At 34.6% G+C, this 25,028-nt stretch overlaps 1 protein-coding gene across 1 annotated transcript in view; it reads right to left on the reverse strand.

Moving 5' to 3' along the window:
- EYS (eyes shut homolog) overlaps positions 1-25,028 on the reverse strand; it is a 1,182,030-nt gene that overhangs the window by 1,067,674 nt on the left and 89,328 nt on the right. The window contains 1 exon segment of the mRNA XM_031455943.2: positions 16,326-16,440. Within this exon segment, the coding sequence (XP_031311803.2) occupies positions 16,326-16,440 (115 nt within the window).

A 25,028-nucleotide genomic window follows, 5' to 3' on the forward strand; every position in this document is an offset into this window, starting at 1 on the left:
CTGCCTTTAGACACAGTTTGGATTTACAGGGGCTTATTTGGGATGGGGAATTGGAGCTTTGATTACCATGTATAAATTACTGCAACACAGTAAGTTGTTTCTGACAACAACCTGAGTGTTAGCAATATATTTTATTAGACCACATATAGTGTCTAGAAAGTATCGTGATATTTCTGAATGTGAACTCTCAGTCATGACTTGCGTATTCATGTGAGAATTCATACTAACACACACATTCTCCAGAAACAACAGGAAAATAAATTAAAGCAAGCTAATAGAATGTAAGTAATGTAAAATAGTATGATGGAAGCTTGGAGGTTTTCAGGGAAGTAAAGTAAAACTTCATCTCTAAATAGCTCTGAGCATTCTGTCAGCCAACTAAAAACAGAAAACATGAAAATATAGCATAGCTCCTCTTATTTATTAGAAGAGGTGGATTTGTATTTTGGCGGATTAATTCCATTTTGTTGGGAGAACCATTATTCCGGATGATGCTCCTAAAAAATAATCATCATATTATGAAGGATGTCAAACAAGTAACAACACTTTAATAATATTTTTGTTGAATAGTGTTTATTAAATTGACCATGAATCCATAAATTTTTTCCTGCATAATGCTATTTTGTTCATCGGGTGGTTTTCATTAAATTGATTTTTTTTTCTTTTTGAGAATGAATTTTGAAAATGCCATTAGTGGAGGAAATAAGTCATTCTGACTTCATCTGGACATGGTGAGTAATGTAATACTTGTTGCCTGTTTAAATACTGTTTTCTTAGTTCTGTAAACTTAAACAGACCAATTTAATGATTCAGAGTCATTTGCATGACAAGATCAGTGTCTTTGTGAATTCAGTTGCTCTAAAGTGACCTTTCTTTTACATAAAGGTTAGTTTCAAATAGAATTGACAGTCCTCTCTGTCATTGTTACCTAAAGTTCCACAGTGACTTCAGGTACCATGGTAATACTAATTTTTTTCTGTCAATTTTATTTGAACCAAAAGAGAATTAAAAGCATTTACATGGAAATGACCATTTAGCCATTTGATGTTCTAATCGCCCCAAATTAATACCTGGAATTAATATGTTAAAAAATAATCCTTATTTTTAATACTATTTCTCATGGAATTCATGGATTAAGTAAGAAATACTTGTTAAAAAAATCCTTGGTAGTCTGGAAGTAGATCTCAACATTCATAAGTTTCAGCCTATATCCATGAAATAGAAATATGATTTTCCTGATATAAAATAGGCTCACTTACATTGGTAGAGTGGATTTAGGGTGACCAACTCATCTGTTTCCCTGGGACATTATTTTTTAGCATTGAAATTTGTGTGTCCAGTGAAAGATACTCAATCCTAGGCAAGCTGGGATTGTTAGTTACCCTAAGTTGATTGAATAATAGAGGTATTATCCTTGAAATGAAGAAGGATGAGGAATAGAGATGTAGTTAGCATCTGAAGAGAGAGAGAAATATCTTCAGTGGTTCCAGGCCTATGAAATGTGTGTTTGTGGATGTGAGTGTGTGCGTGTTTGAAAATGCATGTTTGCGGGAGATTACTGCAGCATAACCTACCTACCACACTTATCAAAATTTCCTCCCTCTAAAGGTTAGACTAAATTCATTTGCTGAGGATTGTTTCCAATATGAAATATTGTCAACTGTATGAAATTGGCCCTAATCCTATAAAATATACAGCTCATTTATCTGTAAGATTAATATTACATTTATTGTAGTAAACAACAGATGTCTATAAAGTGTTAAATAAAAATATACATGAAAAATGGCAGTGTTAAACTATCATGTACTTAACTGCCCAGGTTATATATAAAAGTAAAAACAGCAAATAATTCAGCATTGACATTATTTCTTTTGGAATTGAGTGGGGTGCCAGGAGTGGGGATGTACAGCCATTCATTTGAAAGTGAACGTCTGTCTCATTGTTGACAGTGAGCTAATTAACTGGTGCATATTAGAAAACTAAACTTGAACTGACTTTGAACCTCAATAAGCTTGGGAGAACATCATTTTGGTAAGCAAACAGTGAAATTAAGACAATGATAAAGTAGTTTCACACTGACAGTAAAAAGAAACAAGAGAATCAAGAAAATTGTCCATAAAAAGAAAAGCAATCTATTTCCTGTGTCGCATGTCAGGCTGGGTTACATCAGTAAAGGCAAATTTTGCAATACCGAAGTCTTGTGACTTTTATTTGATTGACACAAAATACGTATTCATAGCAATATTATAGCCCTAACCAACTGATTTAACATATCATGTGCCAGAAGTATTTGATGGCGCTTTCTTAAAGCTTTTCGTTTTTATAAAGGGAAGCAACCTTGACTGATAGTATGAAGAGATATAAAAACTCTAAATGTTGATTTATTTCAACAACTATACTTCTTAGGCAGGATAATGATTTCTTTTAGACATTCCACTTTCTGTGCTGTATTAAGTATCAAACTTCTTTCTTTCAAAGAAATTGTATCCCCAGATCAGGGCTTATACCTAACACTGCTGCATCTGTACTCCCGGCCGGTTCTATTTATGTTCATTTTAAGCATTTATAACAGGGTTTGGAAACAGTGTTAAATATACAGAATTTTTTTTTTCCTTTACATAGTGAAGATACTAAGAACAGGGATACCACAGCTCTCTCTAATTTGTGTGTGTGTGTGTGTGTGTGTGTGTGTGCGCGCGTGTGAGAGAGAGAGAGACCATTTTGCCATATAAATAAAATTTGCCATTGTTCAAATGAGTTCAAAAGCACTGTCTCATTTATTTCTTGTAAATTTTCAGCAGCCTTGATAGTATAAGTCCTTTCAGATAAGAAAACAACAATTATGACATTTTTTAAAAAGTGCATACACCCCAGTTCTCACAAGGCCAAGAGATAAACCTATATACTCAGGTACAAATTGTTTCATTTATTTTTTGTTTCTTATTTATTCTGCAATTGGAGCGCTATTGGCTCCAGTGCTAATTAACTGACACGAAAGATATATTATCACTGAAAATTTTTAAGTACAACATTTTATAAATCTGAAAATTTTCTGTTTTTGTCACACTCCCTCTTGCATTATAATTTCATTTTCATTCATTCTCCTTGAGTTACTACAAAAGAATCACAGGCATTTTATTTATTTGTAATACATCTTACTCTATTTAGTGATTTTGAAAAAGTACCGATGAATTCAAACCGAAAAATATTAGAAAGCATCCAATGATATGCTGCCTACAGGTGACTCCACTTAGATTTGGGACACACACAGACTGAGTGCAGGAAGGGAAATGAATGTTTCAAGCAAATGTTCACGTAAAGAAAGCAAGGGTGGCTACGCTTATATCAAACAAAACAGACTCTAAGCAAAAGATGGTCAAGAGACAAAGACAATCATTACACGATAGTGAAGGAGTCAATGCATCAAGAAGATATTCAAAAAACTGGGTATAGAAAAAAATGTATCTCAGCATAATAAGGGCCATATATGATGACTATACAGCTAATGTCATACTCAGTGGTGAAAGTTTGAAAGCTTTTCTCTAAGATCAGAAGCAAGACAAGGGTGCCCACTCTCAGAACCCTTATTCAACGTACTACTAGAAGTTCTAGCCAGAGCAATTAGGCAACAAAAAATCAGAGCCAACCAAATTAGAAAAGAAGTAAGACTGTCTCTGTTTGTAGATGACATGATCTTCTATGCAGAAAATCCTAAAGACTTCACATTAAAAAAACTTAGAAATAATAATCAAATTCAATAAAGTTGCAGGACATAAAATCAACATACAACAAATTAGCAGAGAAAGAAATTAAAGAAACAATCTCATTTACCATCACACAGAAAAGAATGAAATACGTAGGAATATACCCAAGGAGGCAAAAGACCTGTACTTGGAAACCTGTAAGACACTGACAGAAGAAATTGAAGACAGCACAATCAGATGGGAAGATATTCCATGTTCTTGGATTGGAAGAATCAATATTGTTAAAATGACCATGCTACCCAAGGAAATCTACAGATTCAGTGCAATCCTTCCCATTTTTAAGTATATAAATCACGTTAAAAGTATTCCATATTAGTATTATACATGTGTATGAATAAAGAATAATATTGCCCAAGGCTATTTATTCCCTCTGAAGAACATTAGTTTCTAAATCTCTGTTATTAAATTCTTATCATGGTTTTAAATTAAATGAAGAAAATTAGAAAAGACATGGAAAATCTTCAGAGAGCCAAGTCATTCTTCTGTTTTCAAACAGTGAATCAATCAATTTCAAAGTCTCAAAAAAAATATGGAATAAGTTTGACTGTCTTCCCTTCTAAATGAGCGTTCAGCTGGCAGCTTAAAAATGCCTGTGCCATGATACTAAACCCCAGTGATTGTCTCATATATTTTATGTCCCTGAATGCCAAATATCATTCAATTTCAGAAATGTATTTGACAGTCTTAAAGAGGAGAAGTGATTACTTTTACCAATTACAATAACCTTGAAATTCTTTCCTGTTTTTCCTTATTAAAATTTCCAGTATAAACTTCTTACAACAGTGGTATAACATTAAATAAAACAATTAATTCATTAATTAAACAACTTCAGTTTTATTTTTCAAGATAACATATTTACTCTATGCTTTTTTTTTTCCTCTATAGTTAAATTTCACCTTTTCTGAAGAAGGAAAAATACCTCAACTCCTTTAACAATATATCATTTGTTTCCACAGGATTTTCAATTTTCTAACTGGCACTGTTTTTCACAGCACAATCAGAGCTTTCTGATAAGGTTGCCATCCCAGGAAAAGTACATCCTTAACAAGCTAAGAGTGACTCATACACACTTTTTTATCCTTTTTGCTTTTTTAAGTAGTTGAAACTTAGTTAATATTTAATCATTCATCTGTTTTAATACAAATCAGGTTTTTTTTTTAGCATTGGGTTGTAATATTTAAACTCATCTGTAGTTGCATTTTGCTATTACCTAAATATTTAAATATAGTATTTATTAAGCATCTTTTCTATCTGTAAAGTATTTATCCAAGTGAATATTTCCCTAAAAAAAAGTAATATTCTTGTATAATCAATCTTTACCACACTGATTTCAGCCTTTACATACAGAAACTTAAATGTTCCAGCTGTTTTCTCAAATTCTATTGAATATTTTTTCTTAAACATACTTCAGAAGTCTAGTTTTTTAAATAATTTCTTATAACATCCTATGAACACTGGTTTTGCCTATATAAACCACGGTAACTGTTGAGTGTTCCTTCTAATAAATAACCATTGGAGTAGACTATGATTTTCCTCAAACTTTGGTTCAAAATATAATCAACTAAATGTTTTTGCTTATTTTATTTCAAGTCATGTTAGACATATTGAAGCAGTCTTTCCAAAGCAAATTTTCTAACCTTAGAAATGTGGTTAAATGATATTATTTATAAACCATTGTTTTAAAGTTTAGACCATTGATCAGAAAATTTTATTATATGAGAAATATTTAAAGAAATCAATGTATGCATTTGATTAGTCACTGAGTAGAAAACAAGTGTAGATATGCTCGATTAATAGCACTAAACTGCAGAGTAAATAAAGCTTTAATATAAGATATTTGGCATGAATTAATAATAGCCCACTTCATTGAAGAACTTGAGTTTCAGACATTTTTTTAACTCTTGGCCCTCAGAAAAGAGACCAAATTAAAAATAATAAAATTCATCAAGGCATCCTTCTCTTTGGGAGTGATTCTAGGTAACTTTGTATTTCACTCAGGTTTTTCTTATATCTACCTTTTATATCAGTAGTCTTAATGAGGAAATTCAGGGACAATGAATTGTTCTGGGTCAGTCGAGGTCATTTAAAGTTTAGCTCATTCACCCAGAATAACACCACTGAGTTCCTATCATCATTACTGAAGATACAAAAAATGTGTATTAAAAGTACATGATCGACATATTAGAATGTCATGAAATAAGAAAACAGGCACATAAATTTTTTGAACTGAAATTTACTTTATGTTTCCTGATTTCTATATTCACTGATCAAATGGAATGAGTAATTTTACTTTTCTTTGCATGAAAATTTAATGAGGTGATATCACGCCTTTTGGGAACAATTATGTCATTAAACTTTGCACCTCATTTTAAAAGTTCCAGTCATCAGCATATCGTCAGAAGGAATTTTTGTGAGTTGAGACAAATTGCTTGCAAAAAGACAACCTAACTTTGTGAAGGACACCTAGAAAGATTAAACAGAGTTAGCTCTCAGGTGACAACCAGGATGAGGAAATTTAGTTATTGACAAAGAATTAGTGAAGAAAATTCCTTTCTCTTTTCTCATGACAGATGTAAGAATAATTAGAAAATGACCCAGACATGCTCATAGTAAACCTAATCAAAATATAATGGCAGTAGCCAACAAAAAACCGTCACGTTGATTCTTTCAGTATGTGCAACATTCTTATAGTGGTCACCCATCTGCCAGCAATTTTCACTCCCTTTTCTGCTCATTCCCAGATTTAGGTCATAAAAAATTATGAAGAGCTAGGGAAAGGAGGTAGAAAAAATACTTAATATTTTAAAAAATGCACAAATATGCTTACGTATCTGCAGCTCTCTCTTCTCTTTCCCTTTCACTCTCAGTCTAAGGAAACAGCCCCTCCTCGTGACAGGTAGACAGTATCCGCGAGTCTAAATTTTGAGTGACTATTGTTCATTAGAGCTTCACTAACCATTTTCAGCTAGTAAATTTATTTTTGTGCTAACTATAAATCTTCTTGAAATTTCTGTGTGTTTATTTCCTGTTGTGGCTGTAATATGTTACTATAACCTTAGTAGTTTAAAACATTTATTATTTTATATTTCTGGAGATGAGACATCTGAAATCCATCCTGCTGGGGTCAAGTCAAGGTTTTAGGAGGGCTCTGAGGGGAGGCTTGTTTTAGTGCCTTTTTGGGATCTGGTGGGTACCCACATCCCTTGGCCAAAGGACTCTTCCTGCATCTTCAGAGAACATCACTCCAATCTCTGCCATCACGTCACTTTCTGGGTCCCTGACTCCTTCTGGGGCCCTCGTATAAGGATTCATGTGATTAAATCAAGCCCATCCGGATAATCTAGGATAGTCCCCTCCTATCAAGAACCTTGTGTTAACCACATCTACAAAGCTTCTTTTTCATAAAAGGTAACATTCATAGGTTTTTGGGATTGGGACATGCACGTATCTCAGGGCACCACTATTCAACCAACCATACTCTGGATTCCCAGGAACTATTCAGGAAATTTGTGCCTTCAGTTTATGTAATATCTACTTCTGATGTAGCTTATTACAGGTCTTATGGCCCTAACTCCTGTTCACAAGCATTTGGGGAGGAAAGTCACCATCTTGATGATCCAAAATATAATACAAATGGGATTTATGTCAATAACCACACTTTTTAAAATAGTTTCACCAGTGATTTCTCTTAAATTTTTAAGAGACAATTTGTAAATTGTAAAAATTTCTTCAAGAGTGATATTTTTTCTTTTCACTTTTCTGTTTCATTATTAATGAAGATGTATTGGCACTTCTACTTTCACTGAGGCATTTCAAGTGTTTATATTTGTTCCTTACAAATATGAGCATTTCAACCGTTCACAGAAATCACACTAATTAGGAGAAATTAAGCTGTCACTTCTTATAGAACTGTTTTAATTTACTTTATCACTTGATATAAAAATCCTGCTGAAAATAAGCAAAAGGAATGATAAAATATATGCTTATAACTTCCTCCATTCTTGCTCTTGTAATGGCATGACATAAAATCAAGTCAAATTTTAAGTGTGACCACAACTGTTTTTTACATCTACCTACAGAATTTTACATTAAAAAAATTAAAAAACAAAAAAAAACCCTTTTATCTCAAAAAAAAATTTTAAGTGTGAGAGAAGTTTTTGAATATATTCATCACTTAAATCCCTCTTAAATTTCTTCCTATGAAAAGACTAGTACTAATTGATTAATAATTAATCAGTAGAAAATGTGTAGAATCACAAAGTACTAGTTACTGCAAACCAATCAGTTTACACCTGCATGTACAAGTGACAGTGACATAAACACCACTTCCTGAGTATTTTTATTTTTGTCTTGGCATGACTATTAAGACACTTATACATTTCCTGTACAAGAGCTATTGAGAAACAATGGAAGCCGTGAGGTAACTTCAATTTCCCTTAATCCTTCTAAGCTGGGACCCTGTGCTGCTTTATTACTGCTTGCCGCCTAGGAAGGCAAAATCAAGAGGACCCAGATGATATTATGTGAGTTTGACCATCAAAGAAGTTTCTACCACTTTTTGTGACTAACAATCTTAGGGCAATGTACTCATTAGAAAATTGCTTAACTATGCAACCTAGGAAAGATTAGTCTCTTGTATTCTTTGAAAAACGTTTTCCAAGTCAAAGCATGTTGTTTTTGCTTGCTTGTTTAAAATGACATGACTCAAATGATTAAAATATACTGCAGGGGGTAGGGAGTACAGCTCAGTGGCAGAGTGCATGCCTGGTGTGCACAAGGTCCTGGGTTCAATCCCCAGTACCTCCGTTACAGGAAATAAAATAAAATATACTGAAGAACTAGAGTAAATAAGTAACATCTACCAATGAAAAAGACTTAAGTGCTAAAAGCCAGTGTGTGCATGCGAGTCTCTGTCAAACATCATTTTAGACAGGAGTCAACTTACCTGGCAAAAATCTGAACAAGAGCAGGGTAAACTACACAATTAATGAAGTAGACTCAAAAGCCATCGAGAAATCTATGAAAGAGAGATCAGAGGAGGACCTGTCTCCGAGGTATAAGGCGTGGATCAGCAGATTATTCAAGTGGATTCTAATCACATGGCATTCCTGAAGCTACTTCAAGCAGTTCAATGGCTATTTAATTTAGCTTTATTTAGCTTTATTTTTATGTTTAATAAATCTGGAATCCTGTTTCTGCCTCCCCTTCCCCTAAAAAAATAGAGAGAACTCACTCTTATGATACCAGTTCATGCAACTTAACTCCTCCCAACTTTTCATTGAACATTTGTTCAATAATATAAATAAGAAGAAAAACATTCAGATGAATTTAATCTGAGTATTTCAGAGGGAAGGATTGAGAAGCAGAGTTTTCTGAATTGAAAGCAACTAGTCTGCTCCTAACTAAGGAAGAATAATAATAGAAAAGAATTTTGGCTTAACCAACTCTATGCCAACCGAAAAACACTTCTTAACCTGGAATCTGTCTTATGTTATAGGTCTGCTAGTGTGAGATAGAAATCTCTCTTTAATTTAGAGCTTCTTCTAATTTTCATAAAGTCTACTTTTCTTTCTGTGCACAAGTTTTACTATTTCCCAATGTCCATATCCTAAACATCCTTCTAAAGCAGGTATCTCAACCACAGCAAAGCAGATATTTTGGACCTGGTATTTCTTTGCTGTGGAAGGCTGTCGTGTGCACTGTAGGATGCTTGGCGTCAAACCTGTCCTCTACACACCAGACTTCAGTTGAAGCCCCAACCCCTATTTGTGACAACCAAAAATGTCCCTAGACATTGCCAAGTGTCCCCTAGTGGGCAAAACCCCACTTGGTTCCTCTGGGGGTTTATTGTTTTTGACCTTAACTATTTTTTTCCCACAGATGTCTGTATGTCTGTAGTACAAACTACGACCCTAGTCATCCAATCCCTAAACCCAAAGAAAGTATCCCTGAGGATTGATAAGGAATGAAAATATTGGTATGTTAACTGGTTAAGAGAACAATTAGCAGGTATGTTTAGAAGCTTAGTATGTCATTCTTGGGCCAATAGGAAATGGTTTCATCATTTTTGCTCAATTTAGGAGTTTGTAGCACATTATAGTGTGAATTTTATATTTTGTCATTTTTTTGTATGTGTGAAAACCAATATTTTGAATGTTAATATCACACTTAGTTTACCTAATGCCTCTTTCTTTGATTTGCTGACTTTTAGAATACTTTACATAAAAAAAATTGGGAGTGATTTTATGTGTCACATAATTCTTCCTGCATTTTACCAACTGCATCTCTCTCCCAATCTCATGTCGTGCTGGCTTTGACTACTCCATTATTAACAGAAAAGTTAGTCAGTCTATGGAATCTGGCTTTTCCTACAGAGAAGACTCATTTCAAATAGGCTCCCATCAACTACAGCTGGCCTGACTGGCCTTTGCTGGAATTTTGCTGTATTTTCTGGAAGAAGTTTACTCCTACACAAAGAAACAAAGTTATCGACCTTCATAAAGCTTACATTTCAGCTTAATCTAGTCTGACAGACAATAAAGGAGAGACAGGAAGGACTGTATTGTTATCTGGGAACCAGATGTCAATAGCTATTAAGAAGAGCCACAGTAAAAGGAGGTGACAGGTATGGGCCAGGACAGCATCCACATTTTAGATCAAGAGTCTAGGGAAGGACTCACCAAAGGCAAACACATGAGAAAAAACCTAGCAGAGTGAAGGAACCCACAAACCAGACACTTGGGTCAAAATATTCAAGACAAAGGCCTTGAGGCAGGAACATGCCTGGGTTCTTCCAGAAACGTCAAAGAGACTATGGGATGGTGTTTCAGAGTGAGCAACAAGAAATAGATCACATTGAGCGTCTGGTTAAATACTTACCTAGTCTAGTCTTGGAAAGTCTACCTATGAGAGCCTTCAAATTCTTCTGTGTGTGTGTGTGTGTGTGTGTGTGTGTGTGTGTGTGTGTGTATGAGAGAGAGACTGAGAGACAGGGAGAGATTCTGCCTAGATTTTCTGTCATTGAAACTAAATTTTAGAATTCTAAATTCTACCTCCAATGCAACCCGTACGCATGTGGAATTCTAATTTGAGCTTTATTCTTTCACTGTGAGTTTGCATAAGACATGCTTGTTGAAAATAATTGTTAAAAAAAAAAAAGATTTAACTAGAAGATGGAAATAGAAGAGAGAAATAAAACAGATGGTAAAGTTAAACTACATGAGCTTTAAATTTTGGTTTTTGTTGGTTCACCCGAGAAGCCTCATAAGGGATGTTCAAAAAGATGAGATAAAACATAAACTGCTTCCTTCAATCTGTGTTCCTGAACCGGTTGTAAAGGAAGGGAAACAAAGGACTGTGCACAAAGCTCTCGGGGCATTTTCTTTAATGGTAGAATGGGCAGCAGCCAATAATTCTGTCATAACCTCAGGAAGCTATAAAATGTTGTGATACACACAAGCCAGAAATTGCGGTTCTGACTATGTGCATTATCTATTCAAACGAAATTAAATTTATTGGTAAATCACTGAAACTCTTAAGACATCCTAAACCATTGCTATGAAGTGATGCAAATAGTATTTAATTGTATCGTGCCTATGTTTTTACTTTATAATGCACACAATATCAATCAGATATTTAAAATTTTGATACACATGAAGATTATAATAAGACTTTTTTTTTTGCCATGAGCTCTTAATTTCTTCAGTGATTTATTCATATGTAGTGATTATTAGAAATCTGACTCCTCAACTGGGAAGTAACAATTGTTTTATCACAAGGGCGTTTAAATTATTAATATTGAGAATGGAATTGACATTGTAAAAGTGCTCGATTGGAAATTCCTCATCACAATTTCAATGAGAGAATTCACCATGCTTATGCCACTACAATTATACAGAAAATGAATTGAAAATTGAGAAATTTAACTCATGATGAAGAGCATGGCTTAGAATTAATAAGATTCTCACCTATAGGTTTTTGTGGGTTTTTTTTACCCTAAATATTGTCCAAACTGTTGCATTTAATATAAACTTCCTAATCTTAAAGTCATTGTGGGTATGCTTTAGTGTTCATCTTATTTCAATTAAATAAATATTCAAAAGAAATATTTTTCTGATTATAATTTTAGTCTAATTGGAGTAAATTATTATCAAATTGTTAGTTTATTTATTTTCAGCCTATACTGCACGCATCTGTATAATACAGTTACCATAAGGAGCCCAGTAGCCATCAGAACTCCGATTTATCTTGATCTTTCCTTAGATCCAAGATTAACTCAGGGCCTCTCTGTGACTCCTCAAACCCTCTCCTCCACCTTGCTCTCCTCTCCCTGCTTCTCTGTTGTTCCTCGACCACACAGGTCACAGACCTCAGATAGCTCACTGTTTCTATAAAAGCAATTCACATATTCCAGGGAAAGTTTATGTTTATTAAAACATTATAAAGTCCTAAATGATTATGGGGATGGATGACCTCAGAAGCTACATCACCTTGTGTCTTGGAACTCGCTCCCTCCCCTGCACTTCATGCTGCCTGGGAAAGCCTGGCCTCCTGATACACAGTCTTCTCTGGTGTCTGGACACCCTGGGAAGATGATCTATGTCGGAGCAGAACCGCCATGCCTGTTGACCTTTCCTCCAGCCCAGAAAGTTCACACGATATCTTATGTCATTACAAGCAGCTGCATGTCATATATCCATACAAATATACGAGCCAAATTGTAGTTAGGCTCATGTAACTATGCTTTACTAAACGTTTTGATTTGATTATTTTCAAAAAATACGAATACACTTTAAAACTGTAGCCTAAACTGGATGCGTTTCTAGGATGAGGGTACATTATTATTTTTTAGCTCTGGGATTCCTTTTATTCTAGAATAAAGTAACAATCTAGTGAATACTTGCTACACATTTGATATAATCTTGTTTCCTCACTTCAGGTATTTCTAGATTTTGAATTATTATTGACAGAAAATCTCAGGTGCATTTACTAAACTGTCACCCACTGCGTTTCTATCAAGTTCTGTTTTCCCTGTACACACGTGAAAACGCTGTCTCATCCTTCCCTGTGGTGTGAAAGGTCCCCAAGGATCCTGAACAAAAGACTTTTGACTTTTCTCGGCCGTGGAGAGAGAGGGAAAGCAGGGCCAGGAGTGCAGGAGCGGTGGGTCACTGTGCAGAAAAGTGGGCAGCATCAGCCAAGGTTATTTTCATTTATAAATGATTTTCTCAATAGTTTTTTCTATAATTCGTGGCAGTCAGAAAATATATTTGCTGTGATTTCAAACCTTTAAAGTTTATTGACTTGCTTTATTGCCAAGGACGTAGTCTTGCTCGGGGACGTCTTGCGTGCTGTTAAAAGAACAAGCAGTCGCAGCGGGTGGGTGTAACGCACTGTCATGCTAGGTACGTGCACTGAATGTCATTCAAACCTCGTGTGTCCTTACACTTTTCTGTACTTGTACCAGTTACCGAAGGAGAAGTGTGCGCATCTCAACTACAACTGTAGTTTTACTTACTTCTCCTTAGGGTTCTTTCAGTTTCTGCTACATGTATTTTGAAGTTCTGTTATTAAATGTATAATTTGACTTGATGACTTTACTCAGTTATGTTGAAATAACATCTATCTTGGACATTTCCTTATGTTGAATTCTATTATTAATAATGTTACAATAATACTTCATTTGCTTAATTTTTATGTGTATGTCTTTTCTATTTTACTTTCAATATATATCTATGTTTTCATATAAAATATGTCTCTTATTTTTTATTTATTTTTTAACATTTTTTATTGATTTATAATCATTTTACAATGTTGTATCAAATTCCAGTGTAGAGCACAATTTTTCAGTTATACATGAACATATATATATTCATTGTCACATCTTTTTCTCTGTGAGCTACCACAAGATCTTGTGTATATTTCCCTGTGCTATACACTATAATCTTGTTTATCTATTAAATATTTGTTTGGGTTTTGCTTAACATATTATTAATAATCTGCCTATTAACTGGAGTGTGTAGTCAATGCATCTTTACTATGATCCTGAATACACTCGAATTTAAGTGCATCATATTACTTTTTGCTTGTTTTATGCCCTCTCTCTTCTTTTTCCCTCTGAATGTAAAGTATATTTGTTTTCTCTCAATAGGAGAAGGAAGAGTTTATATGTCTTTCTAAAATGTGATAGCTCATAAAACGCTCTCTTTGAAATTAGTTGACATATTCAAAAGCTAGTAATACATCATTAAAGTAGAAAAAATCAGTTATAGAATTCCAAAAATGTTATAATCTAGAAAAATACATTTTATATTTGCATGCCAAAAATTGAATATACTATACAGTGTTTTATTTTCTCTAATATATTATATTGAACTTAAATATCACGGACACTGTTAATTCTCAGCACGTATAACTATTATATAATCTGAACAATATAGTTGTAAATATATACTAAATGTTTCACTAAATTAATTTAAATATAAACTGCTTCAGAAATCAATAAAGCCAAAACTAGGAGTATTAATCAGTAGGGACAACCATGTGTTTGAAAATTATTATGCACCTCTTGGGAAGTGATGAAAATATTAGCTATCTTGATTGTGGTAGTGGTTTCATTGGGGTGCACATCTATCAAAATTCATCAAATTGTACATCTGAAATATATATAGTTTACTATATAGTAATCATACTACAATAAAGGTGTTAAAATTATTATGATGTTAAAAACTTTTAGTAAGCTACATTATCCTCATCATCACCTAAATTTTAACTACATGAGGAGGTCAATTAGCATTTCTTTCTTGCTAATATTTTATCGATTGGCATTTATTAGACAAAGTAGAATTACACACACAAAAAATGGAGTCTGCAAGGTGATGGAAAGTCTAGTCAAATTCCTTTAATAAATTCAAATTGGATTTAGAGTCAGTAACATATAGATAATTGTTGAGGCACTGAAATAGATGAGGTCTCCCAGGGAAAGATGGTGGTGGAGGAGGAAAAAATGCTAAATAGAAGTCAGAGATAAATGCTCAGAGATTATCCTGAAACAAAATAGGAACCAAAATCCAAAACATAAACATGATAATATAAAACCAATTCAAACCAAAGAGGGAGAGACATTTCAATTAGATAATTTTAAACAATTTCTTACTAAGGAAAGGGTAGATAGATACATTTTAAGAGGAAAAGAAATCCTTTGTATTGAAAATAGATACATATAGTGCTTGAAAGTATGAATTCTGGAGTCACACAGAGTAGTTCAAATCTCACTTCATCTATCCTTATTGATATATGTGAACTTAAGGAAATAATCAAAAGCTCAGGAGACAGTTTATTTTTCTATGAGATAAATGGCATTTCTGTAAAGATCAAATGAGGTAATGATCATAAATGTTGCACTATAATAGCCAATAGTACTATAGATGCTAAGTAAATATTAAGTTCTTATAGTATATATTCTTGTATAGTAACATTGTTATATTTTATCATATGTTTGCAAAAGTACACATATATGTTTGTCCATGGTCCACTCTGTACGTTGGCTTTACATTTTTTTTCAAAATATTTTGTTGAAATATTTTATAATACAGAAAAATAGAGAAAATAATAAAGTGAACATGATCTTACTGTCCCTATTTGCCAAAAAAATGATTTTTAAAAAATAAAGCATTGCAGATACATTGGAACTCCCATCTACCCCACTTCACCTCCCCAACTATGTCCCTATCAGCTGCCTTTCTAGTAACCCGGAACATAAATAACTCATGCATGTGTTTACACTTTTGCTATAGATTTATGCTATAAAAACAAATATGGATATGTTTGTGTTTCAAAATTTTAATTAATCATTATCACATTGTACATATATACTTTTATAATAATATTTTAAAATTACACATTATATTTTAATATTCATAAGTATTAATACATACAGCTGTTGTTCACTATTTGAATCACTCTTTATAATCCCATGGTATAACTATGCCATGATTAGTTTATCCATTCTCCTATCTGTAAACTCTAGTTTGCTTCATATGTGGAGTGGAAATTCTTTTATGCATCTCTTTCAGTACATATTTGATCATTTCTCCAATTTAGACATACCCAAAAGTAGCATTGCTGAGTTGTAGGCTATGCATTACTGCATGCAATATGCACACTCTGTATTTGTAAAGTCACTTCAAAAACTACAAATAAAAAATAATTATTTTTTATATGCTGACTAAAAATGACCAGACAAATTTTGTTCCCCATCTAGTTCAAGAGCTTAAGGCATTAGTAACTGTGGTTTACATATACAGAGACAGCGCCAGCACTCAAGTAGCTATATAATTATTTTATAAGAAAAACATTCCCTAGAATACTTAATAATGCCTTCCCAACATAATTCTTATAAGTTAAAAATCCCCATTACTAAACTTTATATAACTCATGTTTAAATATACAGAGAACGAAATATTTCTCTGGCTTATGTTAATAAAAGCATTTGAAATAGACTGCCAGAAGCTGTAGTACCTTGAAGTGCTAAATTACTTTGTCATGGATTAAATTACTTACTCTGAATCTTCCAATTATATTGAAACACCATCCTTCATTCAGACAGTTGACGCTGAGCAGTCTACAGTGGTCAACTACTTTCTCACAGTTTTTTCCAGTCAGTCCTGCCGTACCACTGTAAACACATCAGCATAAGTAAGAAAAGTTGCAAATTAAATATTTTCACAGAAGTCCACTAACTGTCTGCCCCAAATAATAATGCTTTCTTTAAATTACCTACAACATTTACTATTGTGCCATGTTTTCAATCATTGATTTTGTCCATGGAGACTTGTACTCAGCAAAGGAGAAAACTATTTATCTATTTAGAGGAAATTTGGATAAACTACATTTTCACTGAATGGCCTTCATATTACCTTTAGAAAATTTAAGAGTGAAATCAACTTTGGCCTAAATGGATATTTAACAATGAAATGCAGGTTTTGGAAATCAGTTGGGATAGATGAAACTATGGTTGAAATGTGAAAAAAAAGAAGATGAAAAATGAGATATCTAATGTTTAGTTGAATCATGATGCTGTATTATCAGAAGTTAATGGCAACACTCACAAATTTTAGACACAGTGGAAAGAGTTGCAGTGGACAATAAGGGTAGAGTCATAGTTGGGCTAATTACATGGTTCTGTTTGTTTGTTCGTTGTCATATTTACATTTTTCAAAGCAATTGTGTAGTTAAGTGCCTGACAATGAGCTTTTCGAGTGCTATTTCAGACATCCATCTCCAGTAAACATGTCGCCAGTTGTGTGACACCAACCACCTACACGGCTAGCTAAGAAGCCAATGTCCTGCATCCATGGAGTTCCCCTTTTAGAAAGCTCGGACTGACCTTCATCTCCCTGCTAATTCCCACTGCCATGTTTTAAATTCACCAATGATGATTGGACCAGTGAAACCCCAAGCCCCACCCTCAAACCCAGTAAAGAGAAAACCCCAGGGCCGTGCCTCTCTCCCTCTCTGTTTCTCTCTGCTTCTCTTTCTACATGCCACCTTGATGCAGGGCCCTCAGCCATGCTGTTCATTCTCCAGGACCTGTGAGAATTATTATGCCTTGCTTTTACTAAGTTCCCTGGTGGTCATTTCTGATGTGTGTCTTGAAATTGTAATAAAAGAACCACAAGGGCAGGTGCAGCCACAATTCTGGTTCCAGTTGAGGGCCCCTGGCATTCCTAGCCGATGGCATCACCATCCAAAGTCCGAGACACAGAGGAAATAGCCTGGATTTCGGTCCACTGCAGCACACTGGCTGCAACTGACAAGGTGCTGAGGAACGCATGCTGGTGTTCAGGCTTTCTTTGTCCTCATTCTCCTTAATTTGTGAGAAATACCCCCGCCCTTTAAATCACATTTAGTAAACTTTTATTATCAAGTGAATGTGGCACCGAATTGAATGGCCATGTGTCTCTACAGAAAACACTAGAGAATAAAGACCAAAAAGCATGCTTCTTGAGACTAAATTGTTACAAGCTGATTTAATAATAAGACGAATTGTGCCATATGTTCATTTTTTAAAATTTATTATAAGAAAACAGGATGATTTCATAAAAACAAGGCCACACGGACAGAGTCCACCTGGAACAGCATCAGCGAAACACTGTAATCCTGCACCTTTCCTGCTGCTGGAGGCACAGCTTTGCACTTTAACCTTGTAGAAAAAAGTCACTTCTTCACTTATATCAGGAACAACCACGCAATTTTTCAGCACTTGCAATGTGCCGTGCACTAGGCTAGTTGCTTTCACACAATTTTATGATTTTATCATTCAGTTTTCATAAAACCTATGTGATAGTTATTATGCCCATTATGCTATAAATGAAGAAACATACTCAGAGAAGTGAAGTTAGTTGCTTTGGTCATATCACTAGTTTTAGCGCTGTTGTGAATATTAAGTATGGTTTAAGTATATTGTACTCTGTTACCCCTTTGATGAAACCTTGCTTCTCTTATTCTGGGGAACCTAGCAGAGCCCCAGAATTCAGAGAAACTCCTGAATTTCATCCACAAGGAAAACAAAAGCCTCTCAACTCAATTGAAGTCAAGGAAAGAGAGGGCTTCGATATTTTTGCCAGTGAAGAATTTAAACCAGAAAAAACAAAAACAAAGAAAAATATGAAAGCAAGCTCTTGAACAACATGGGTCCTTTGAGAAATTCTATCACTAAAATGAAAAAAAAATTCAGTTTATAATGATAAAGATGAGACACGTATGAAGGAAAGCTACCTAGAGGACAAGAGAAATTTCAAATAGCATTAAAATTTTGGCCCCATGATTTAAACAGATATGATTTTAATGAAATACAATATAGAAGAAAATATGGTGAAATAACATATAAGAAAGGAAGATGACTTAGTGGTCAGCAAAAATTTAGATAACACCAAATAAATTAAGAAGGAAATGTTATAAAATAAAAATAGATTAAAGTAATATATATTCAATACAAACAATAAAGTCAGAATTATCACTTCACAACCCCTCCAAACATAAAAACATAGCGTGCAATTTGTATTTGACAACATGTAGCATTAAGGGGAGAAAAGAGAAAATATAAAAATAAACACTTAAAAATACAATGTATCAGAATCATTTAAGACTGATAATGGCAAAGATATAATTCATAATTATAAACTTGGGTGTATAAATATCAGCCAAATAACTTCTATAGCTAAATTTTGGCAATTTAAAAAATGCCATTATGTTTATTTCATTTAGTTATTTTACTTGTTCATACATCAAACTTACTAAAATAAACTATATTAGCCTAATACCTTGCTTTTGACTTTATAATAGATGTAAATATTAAACAGTGATTTTTAAAAAAAAAAATTTCCAGGACATGTACAGTTACATGAAAGTATTTTTATAAAGTGATTTTGTTTTAAATGAAGACTTAGGGCAAAATTATACTGACTATATTTCATATCAAGAGAAAAACACTACAATTAACATAGCTAGAGTCATGTATTTAAAAGATCATGAGATAGATTTTTTTTTTTCCTGGAAGGTATAATAAAGCAATTGAGAGAGGGAACATCATTATACAAAAATAAAAATGGAAAAAAGTGCAGTCAGGTGTAATATTTGGTGGAGGCAATATCTTCTCTAGGTTGTCTATAGGTGTTTCTGAGGTTATAAATGTTATTCTATTGTCTCAAAACTACCAGTATTGCAAACAAACAATGTGACACCACTTTGACTACTTTTCATTTGTAAGTAAATTGTCACTTCTGCCTTGAAGTTTGACACATACTTCTCTATGCATCAATCAACTTGGCTAGAGAGTCAATATGCAGTCTTTCTCCAGCTCAGAGAAAAAGTCTATAATTTGATTAATTATTGCTTCTCTTTCACATGTTCTTTTTACTCTTTCTAGAGCTGCCATCATTCTCGTGTTAGATCTGCTTCATCTATTCTCCCAGATACTCAGCTTTCTTCATCATGTCATTGCCTAATTTATCCACTAAATTCCTCAACAAATAACTCTTGAGCTCCTGCTGTAGATAGTTATTCTTCCAGGTAGATGAATATTTTGATGAACAAACCCCTTTCTCTCATGAGTTTTACCTTTTAGTGGGAGAGGACTGAAAATAAAAATTAGGTATATTTCAAAAGAAACATAAAGCAAACGAAAGTGGACAGGAAGCACTGGTAGTTGCTTTTTTCCAAAAGTTTGCCAGGGACAGCTTCATGGGCAAATTACCATCAGTCCAGCAGAAACTGAGAGAGTGAGAGTCAAGTGTACAGCATGGAGGTCAAAGCAGATCCCCATCTCTTTATTTTTTCCTCCTCTTTAAAATAGTTCTTCCATTGAAACATTCTAGATTTCCATAACTTGAGTCACTATTTCCCTTTGAATTTTTCATATTACTAGTTTAAATGAAAAGTATGGTTTTCTGCTGCAGTCTTGGTGTGTGCATGTAACGTCTTTGCTCTCCTTTTGAATTTCTTTCCATATGTTAACGATAGTCATCGAAGTTGTCCTCTCTGTCCTCCAGAGAATCTAATTCCTTCAAATTGTATCCATTTTATTCTAACTCATTTTTATCCCTTCCGTCCTTAAATTCAAAACTGAGTTAATTCATTGTGGCAAAGGAGATGGAAAATACCTAAGTAGGCTGATTCTGACCTACCCTCACATAGTCAAAGTGTACTGATAAAGTAGCCACTCTCTTCTGGTTATTGTCCTGGTGTTCCTTACACTAATTTACAAACACTTGCCTAGCTCACATAGCCACAAAAGTCTGCATAAATTGCTTCTGTTGAGAAAGGCTAAGACCTAACTCATTTTAGTTGCACAAGGTTTCCAGCAACCATTTTGGTCAAAGAAAGCAGTTGCTTTAAATATGGGAAGAGGAGGAAGAAACCCCTTTCAGATCATTATTTCCCTAGAATATCCAATGGATAGTTACATTTTATACAAACTAGTATTTTATAATCAACACGAAAGTATTAGGAAACAAAATATTTTGGGGGGACTGGAGGGTAAGAGGGCTGTAAATGATTACGAGGAATAGGTGTAAGGTACCATTTTCAGTGGTAAAAAGGGAGATAATACATGGAAAAGCAGAGAGGAACTGCAAAGACACACATAAAGGAAGAAAAGAGAGATAAGGGAAATAAAAAGCTAGGAGAAAAGAAAGAAAACAACTTTATCCCCCTCCCCCCTTTTTTTTCCTCAAGATGATTTCCTGTAACTGCCTTAAATGCATCTCCATTATTGGGCTGCATTTTGTCAGTTTGGCCAATACTTATTGGACAATTGGCTTTCCTCTCTTTCTCAGACAGAATACCCCACACTTTGTTCAATTACCGATGGAATACATACTACTCATTTTAATGAGAAGTGTCAGGCCATGTTGGGGACACAGCATCCAGCAAGCAGAATAATGCCAGCAGTACCAGAGCAAAATGTCATCGTCGGCATTTTGGTAAAGGCTTCAGTAATACAGAAGTCCTTGCATTTATTGCAGCTGTTTATTTTTTAAGTGTAGAGAATTCATAAAATAAAATAAATCATCAGTGAATGTAAATATTTGATATATTTCAAATACAAGTTGTTGGAATACACATTTTTTCCAAAATATCAAGGAAATCATAAATTATATAAAATAAAACAATGTGTGATGCCATTATAACAAGTGACTGGTAGAAAGGTATTAAAGCAATGCATTAAATAATGAAGTACCCAGCAAACATAAAACAAAACAAAGAAACTTGAAAATTAAATATTATTTGATTTTTTTAACGAGCTAGCTTCAAAGACAGTATGCATTGAAGACAGGGTCCCTTTTGGATACTTAGTATATTCTTGCTTAAAAGTTTCCAGCTGCTGAAATAGCTCCTTCAAATTCAATACTATTCTAGGATATTGACAGGAGATAGTTGTAAAGTAACTCAGAATTGTTTTCTCTGACGCTATCATCTTGAAATACTCATCACTTGTTTGAACACTTGGAGGGGGTTCTGGTACTCCTCCCCCCACCCCCACCCCCCAGCCTGAACCATTCTATTCTAAGTTTAATTTTTGTCTCAAATGGAACACTGTGTTTACTTTTGTCGTCTTTGGATTCATCAACCAAGAATCTGATGCAGACTCACTTGTATCAGTTTCAACACTGTCATGTTCCACTTCCTAGAGAAAAGCTTTTGAAGTAAATAAAAACATTCTTAAAATAGAAGCTTTGCAGTACTGCTGGAGGCTCAGTCTGAGACACATGGGCACAGACAAATGTATAACAATAGACCACTCGTTTCATCAATTTATCTTTTTGGCACAAACTGGACAACTGAGTAACTATCCAGATCTCAAGACATAATGTATAGGTTCTTCAAAATTTAAAATACAGTTATTAGAACAAGTTTATGTATTTTGGCCATTCAAATGAGCACGATATACTTCCATCCTAGGAGACAGAAAGTATTAAAAATATTAAAACAGCAATTTCTCTGGCTCACTGTATGCTTAGACTGTGGCACAGAAAATCATAAATGCATAAAATATAATGATAGACTGAGATAAGGGCAGTAAAATTTTAAAAATAAGGACAGGTTAAAGCAGAAAAAGTAGTTGAGAAGAGCTATTTTAGGAATATTTATTAAACGCAACAGGAAAGACACCTTTGAGGAGATGGTATTTGAATAAAACCCTAAATGAAATGAACATTGAGTACCATAATTTCTGGTTAAAATGTTCCATAGATAGAAAACCAACACATACAGGGATTTGAAGCAGATACTTAAGGTATTCAAGAAACTTCTTGTAGACCAAAGTGGCAGAAACTGAGCAATCAGAGTCACCGTGGTAGAAGGTAATGGTGAAGGGAAAGGCAGAGACAAAATACAGCTAGCATGATATGCATTTAAAGTACTTTAGATTTTATTTAAATGTTATAGGAACCCACTGAGGGAGAGTGGCGATTTTTAAAACAAGTACATTCTCTTGTGTACAAAAGAGATGATAAGGAAGAAAAAACATTTCAATTCTGCTTTATCTGCAGCTCTCACCATTTAAATGATGGCAATTTTGCCTTTTAATTGCTCAGCTAAAAACTATAGTCATTAACTGTACTCTTTTTCTCTTTAACTCAAACCAGTATAAGGGAATATCCCATAAAGTCCATCTTAAAAGTCTATCCATAATTTAGCCACTTCTTACCACGTCCCCTCTCCCATCCTGCTTTGAATCTCTGTATCTCCTCCTACCCAGATTACTGCAATCACTCTTAACTGAGCTCTTCGCATCTATCTGTCCTTCTCTACAATTTTCCTTCAACACGACAGCCAAAGCATCACTTATAAGTATAGGTAAAATAATTCATCCATTTGCCAGCAACACTGCTATACTTCCTATTTACCTTAGAGTAAAAGTCAACCACCTTAAAGTGTCGTGCGTGGTCAGCAGCTGCCCCCATCTCCAGTTTCCTGTCCGTCCTCACTACCTCCCCTTGTCTGGTCCTGACTCGTTACGCTGGCCTCATAAGTAGGATCTGAATAGACCAGGGATTTTGCATGGGGTGCTCCCTCTGCTGTAAACACTCTTCCTCGAGATAGCTGCATGTCCCATCACCTCACCCAAACCACTGCCCAAACACTCGCTTTCTCAAAGAGACATTCACTCACCATTCTACATACACTTGAATGGGGAGTCAAAGCAGGGAGGGAACGTAGGAGGCTAATGAGATTTCCAGATGAGAAATTCTGGTAGTTTTAACAAGAGAGTCAACTTTGTAATGATAAAAGTGTTCATATACATGAGATATATTTATGGGGAACTTAAAAGATTTACTGATAGACCAGAAGCAGACTGAGAGACAAAGAAATGAAAGAAACCATGGATCAAATAAAGAACACTGACAGATAAGCAAGTTTAATCCTAGGATTGAAAATCAACCATTACTTTGTAATGTATGAAGTGTGAGATGCCACATCAGGTTTGTATGGAAATGGACACCAGTTGACGTGGTTGAATGCAGAATGAAACTGGTTTGGTGTTTTCAGGTGAATAGAACAAGAAACAAGGGAGATATAGAATTTGAGAATGAATATACAGGTATGCTTTGTAAAAAGGTAAATGGGGACCTGCTGAGGGTGATGAGCAGAGGAGAGGAAGTTCCGTCAGATAGCTAGAGGTGCCTGCTGGTGGTAGAAAACATTACCTAATTTCAATATTAGAGTATGTGATTGAGTGAGCTTGATGTACATGAAGTGACGATCAGAGAGTGGTAACATTTAAATCAACGTGTTACAGGGCATGTAATTACAGGTCATGATGAATTAAAAGACATGACCATGGGAAATGGACCAAGATCAGGAGGAGGAGGGAAAAAAACATAAAGTAATTGTCAAAGGATTTAAGCAACCAAGACGGGTAGGTTTCCAAGATAGATACTGATGTCATGAAGGATGATGACAGCAGTGGTAGAGAAAGGGACACAAGCCTGGGGATGGACAGGAGCTAAAAGGAGAGGAGATGCTTGAAAGGAGCCTTGGGAGAAAGAAACAGAGCCTGAGAGAGAATGGTCCACAGTATAGCCACTGATGAACATGGACAGGCTGTTGAGGAAGAAGAGAAATGGTGTGGATGTGGCAACAAATGACTAGAGCCACCCAAGAGGACTACAGGTCCTCAGGTTTCAGTCAGAAAAAGAAATGAAAGAATACAAAGAGAATGTGGCATTGGAGAACTTGCTGCTGACAAAATGAGGGCCTGAGGGAACAGTGGAAAGGTTACAGGATATTGAAGAGTTGGAGGCTGTGCAGAGAAGACTGGGACTAAGATTCATTTGGCCAGGTGTCCCCTGAAAGATGTAGAGGTACATGGTGCTAATTCAAACTTTACGGACATAGCTCTGTACTATCTTCTGTTGTGATGTTTTGTTATTTATTATTTACAGGGAAATGAGTAGGTCCAGGACTAATGAAAGAAAGGATTACACATGTATTTTCAAAATGAACCACTAGGGGGCCAGAGGTAAGGGTGAATTCTGTACCAATCCCCAGGGAATTCAAAATTATGTTCATAGTGGCAGAAGCTATTCTTGATGGTAAAATGTCAATGGTGTCCCAGGTATTTTCAATTGTAACAGAGGTTCAAACCATCATCTGAAATGTTAATACTGTGTTTAAACTTTAACAAACCTTTTTTCAGTTAAATTTCGGAATGATTTATTTGAAAGGGAAAGTTAGACTTACACATATGGCTATTGATTG

The sequence above is a fragment of the Camelus dromedarius genome, chromosome 6 (assembly GCF_036321535.1).
Source record: "Camelus dromedarius isolate mCamDro1 chromosome 6, mCamDro1.pat, whole genome shotgun sequence".
NCBI lineage: Eukaryota > Metazoa > Chordata > Mammalia > Artiodactyla > Camelidae > Camelus > Camelus dromedarius.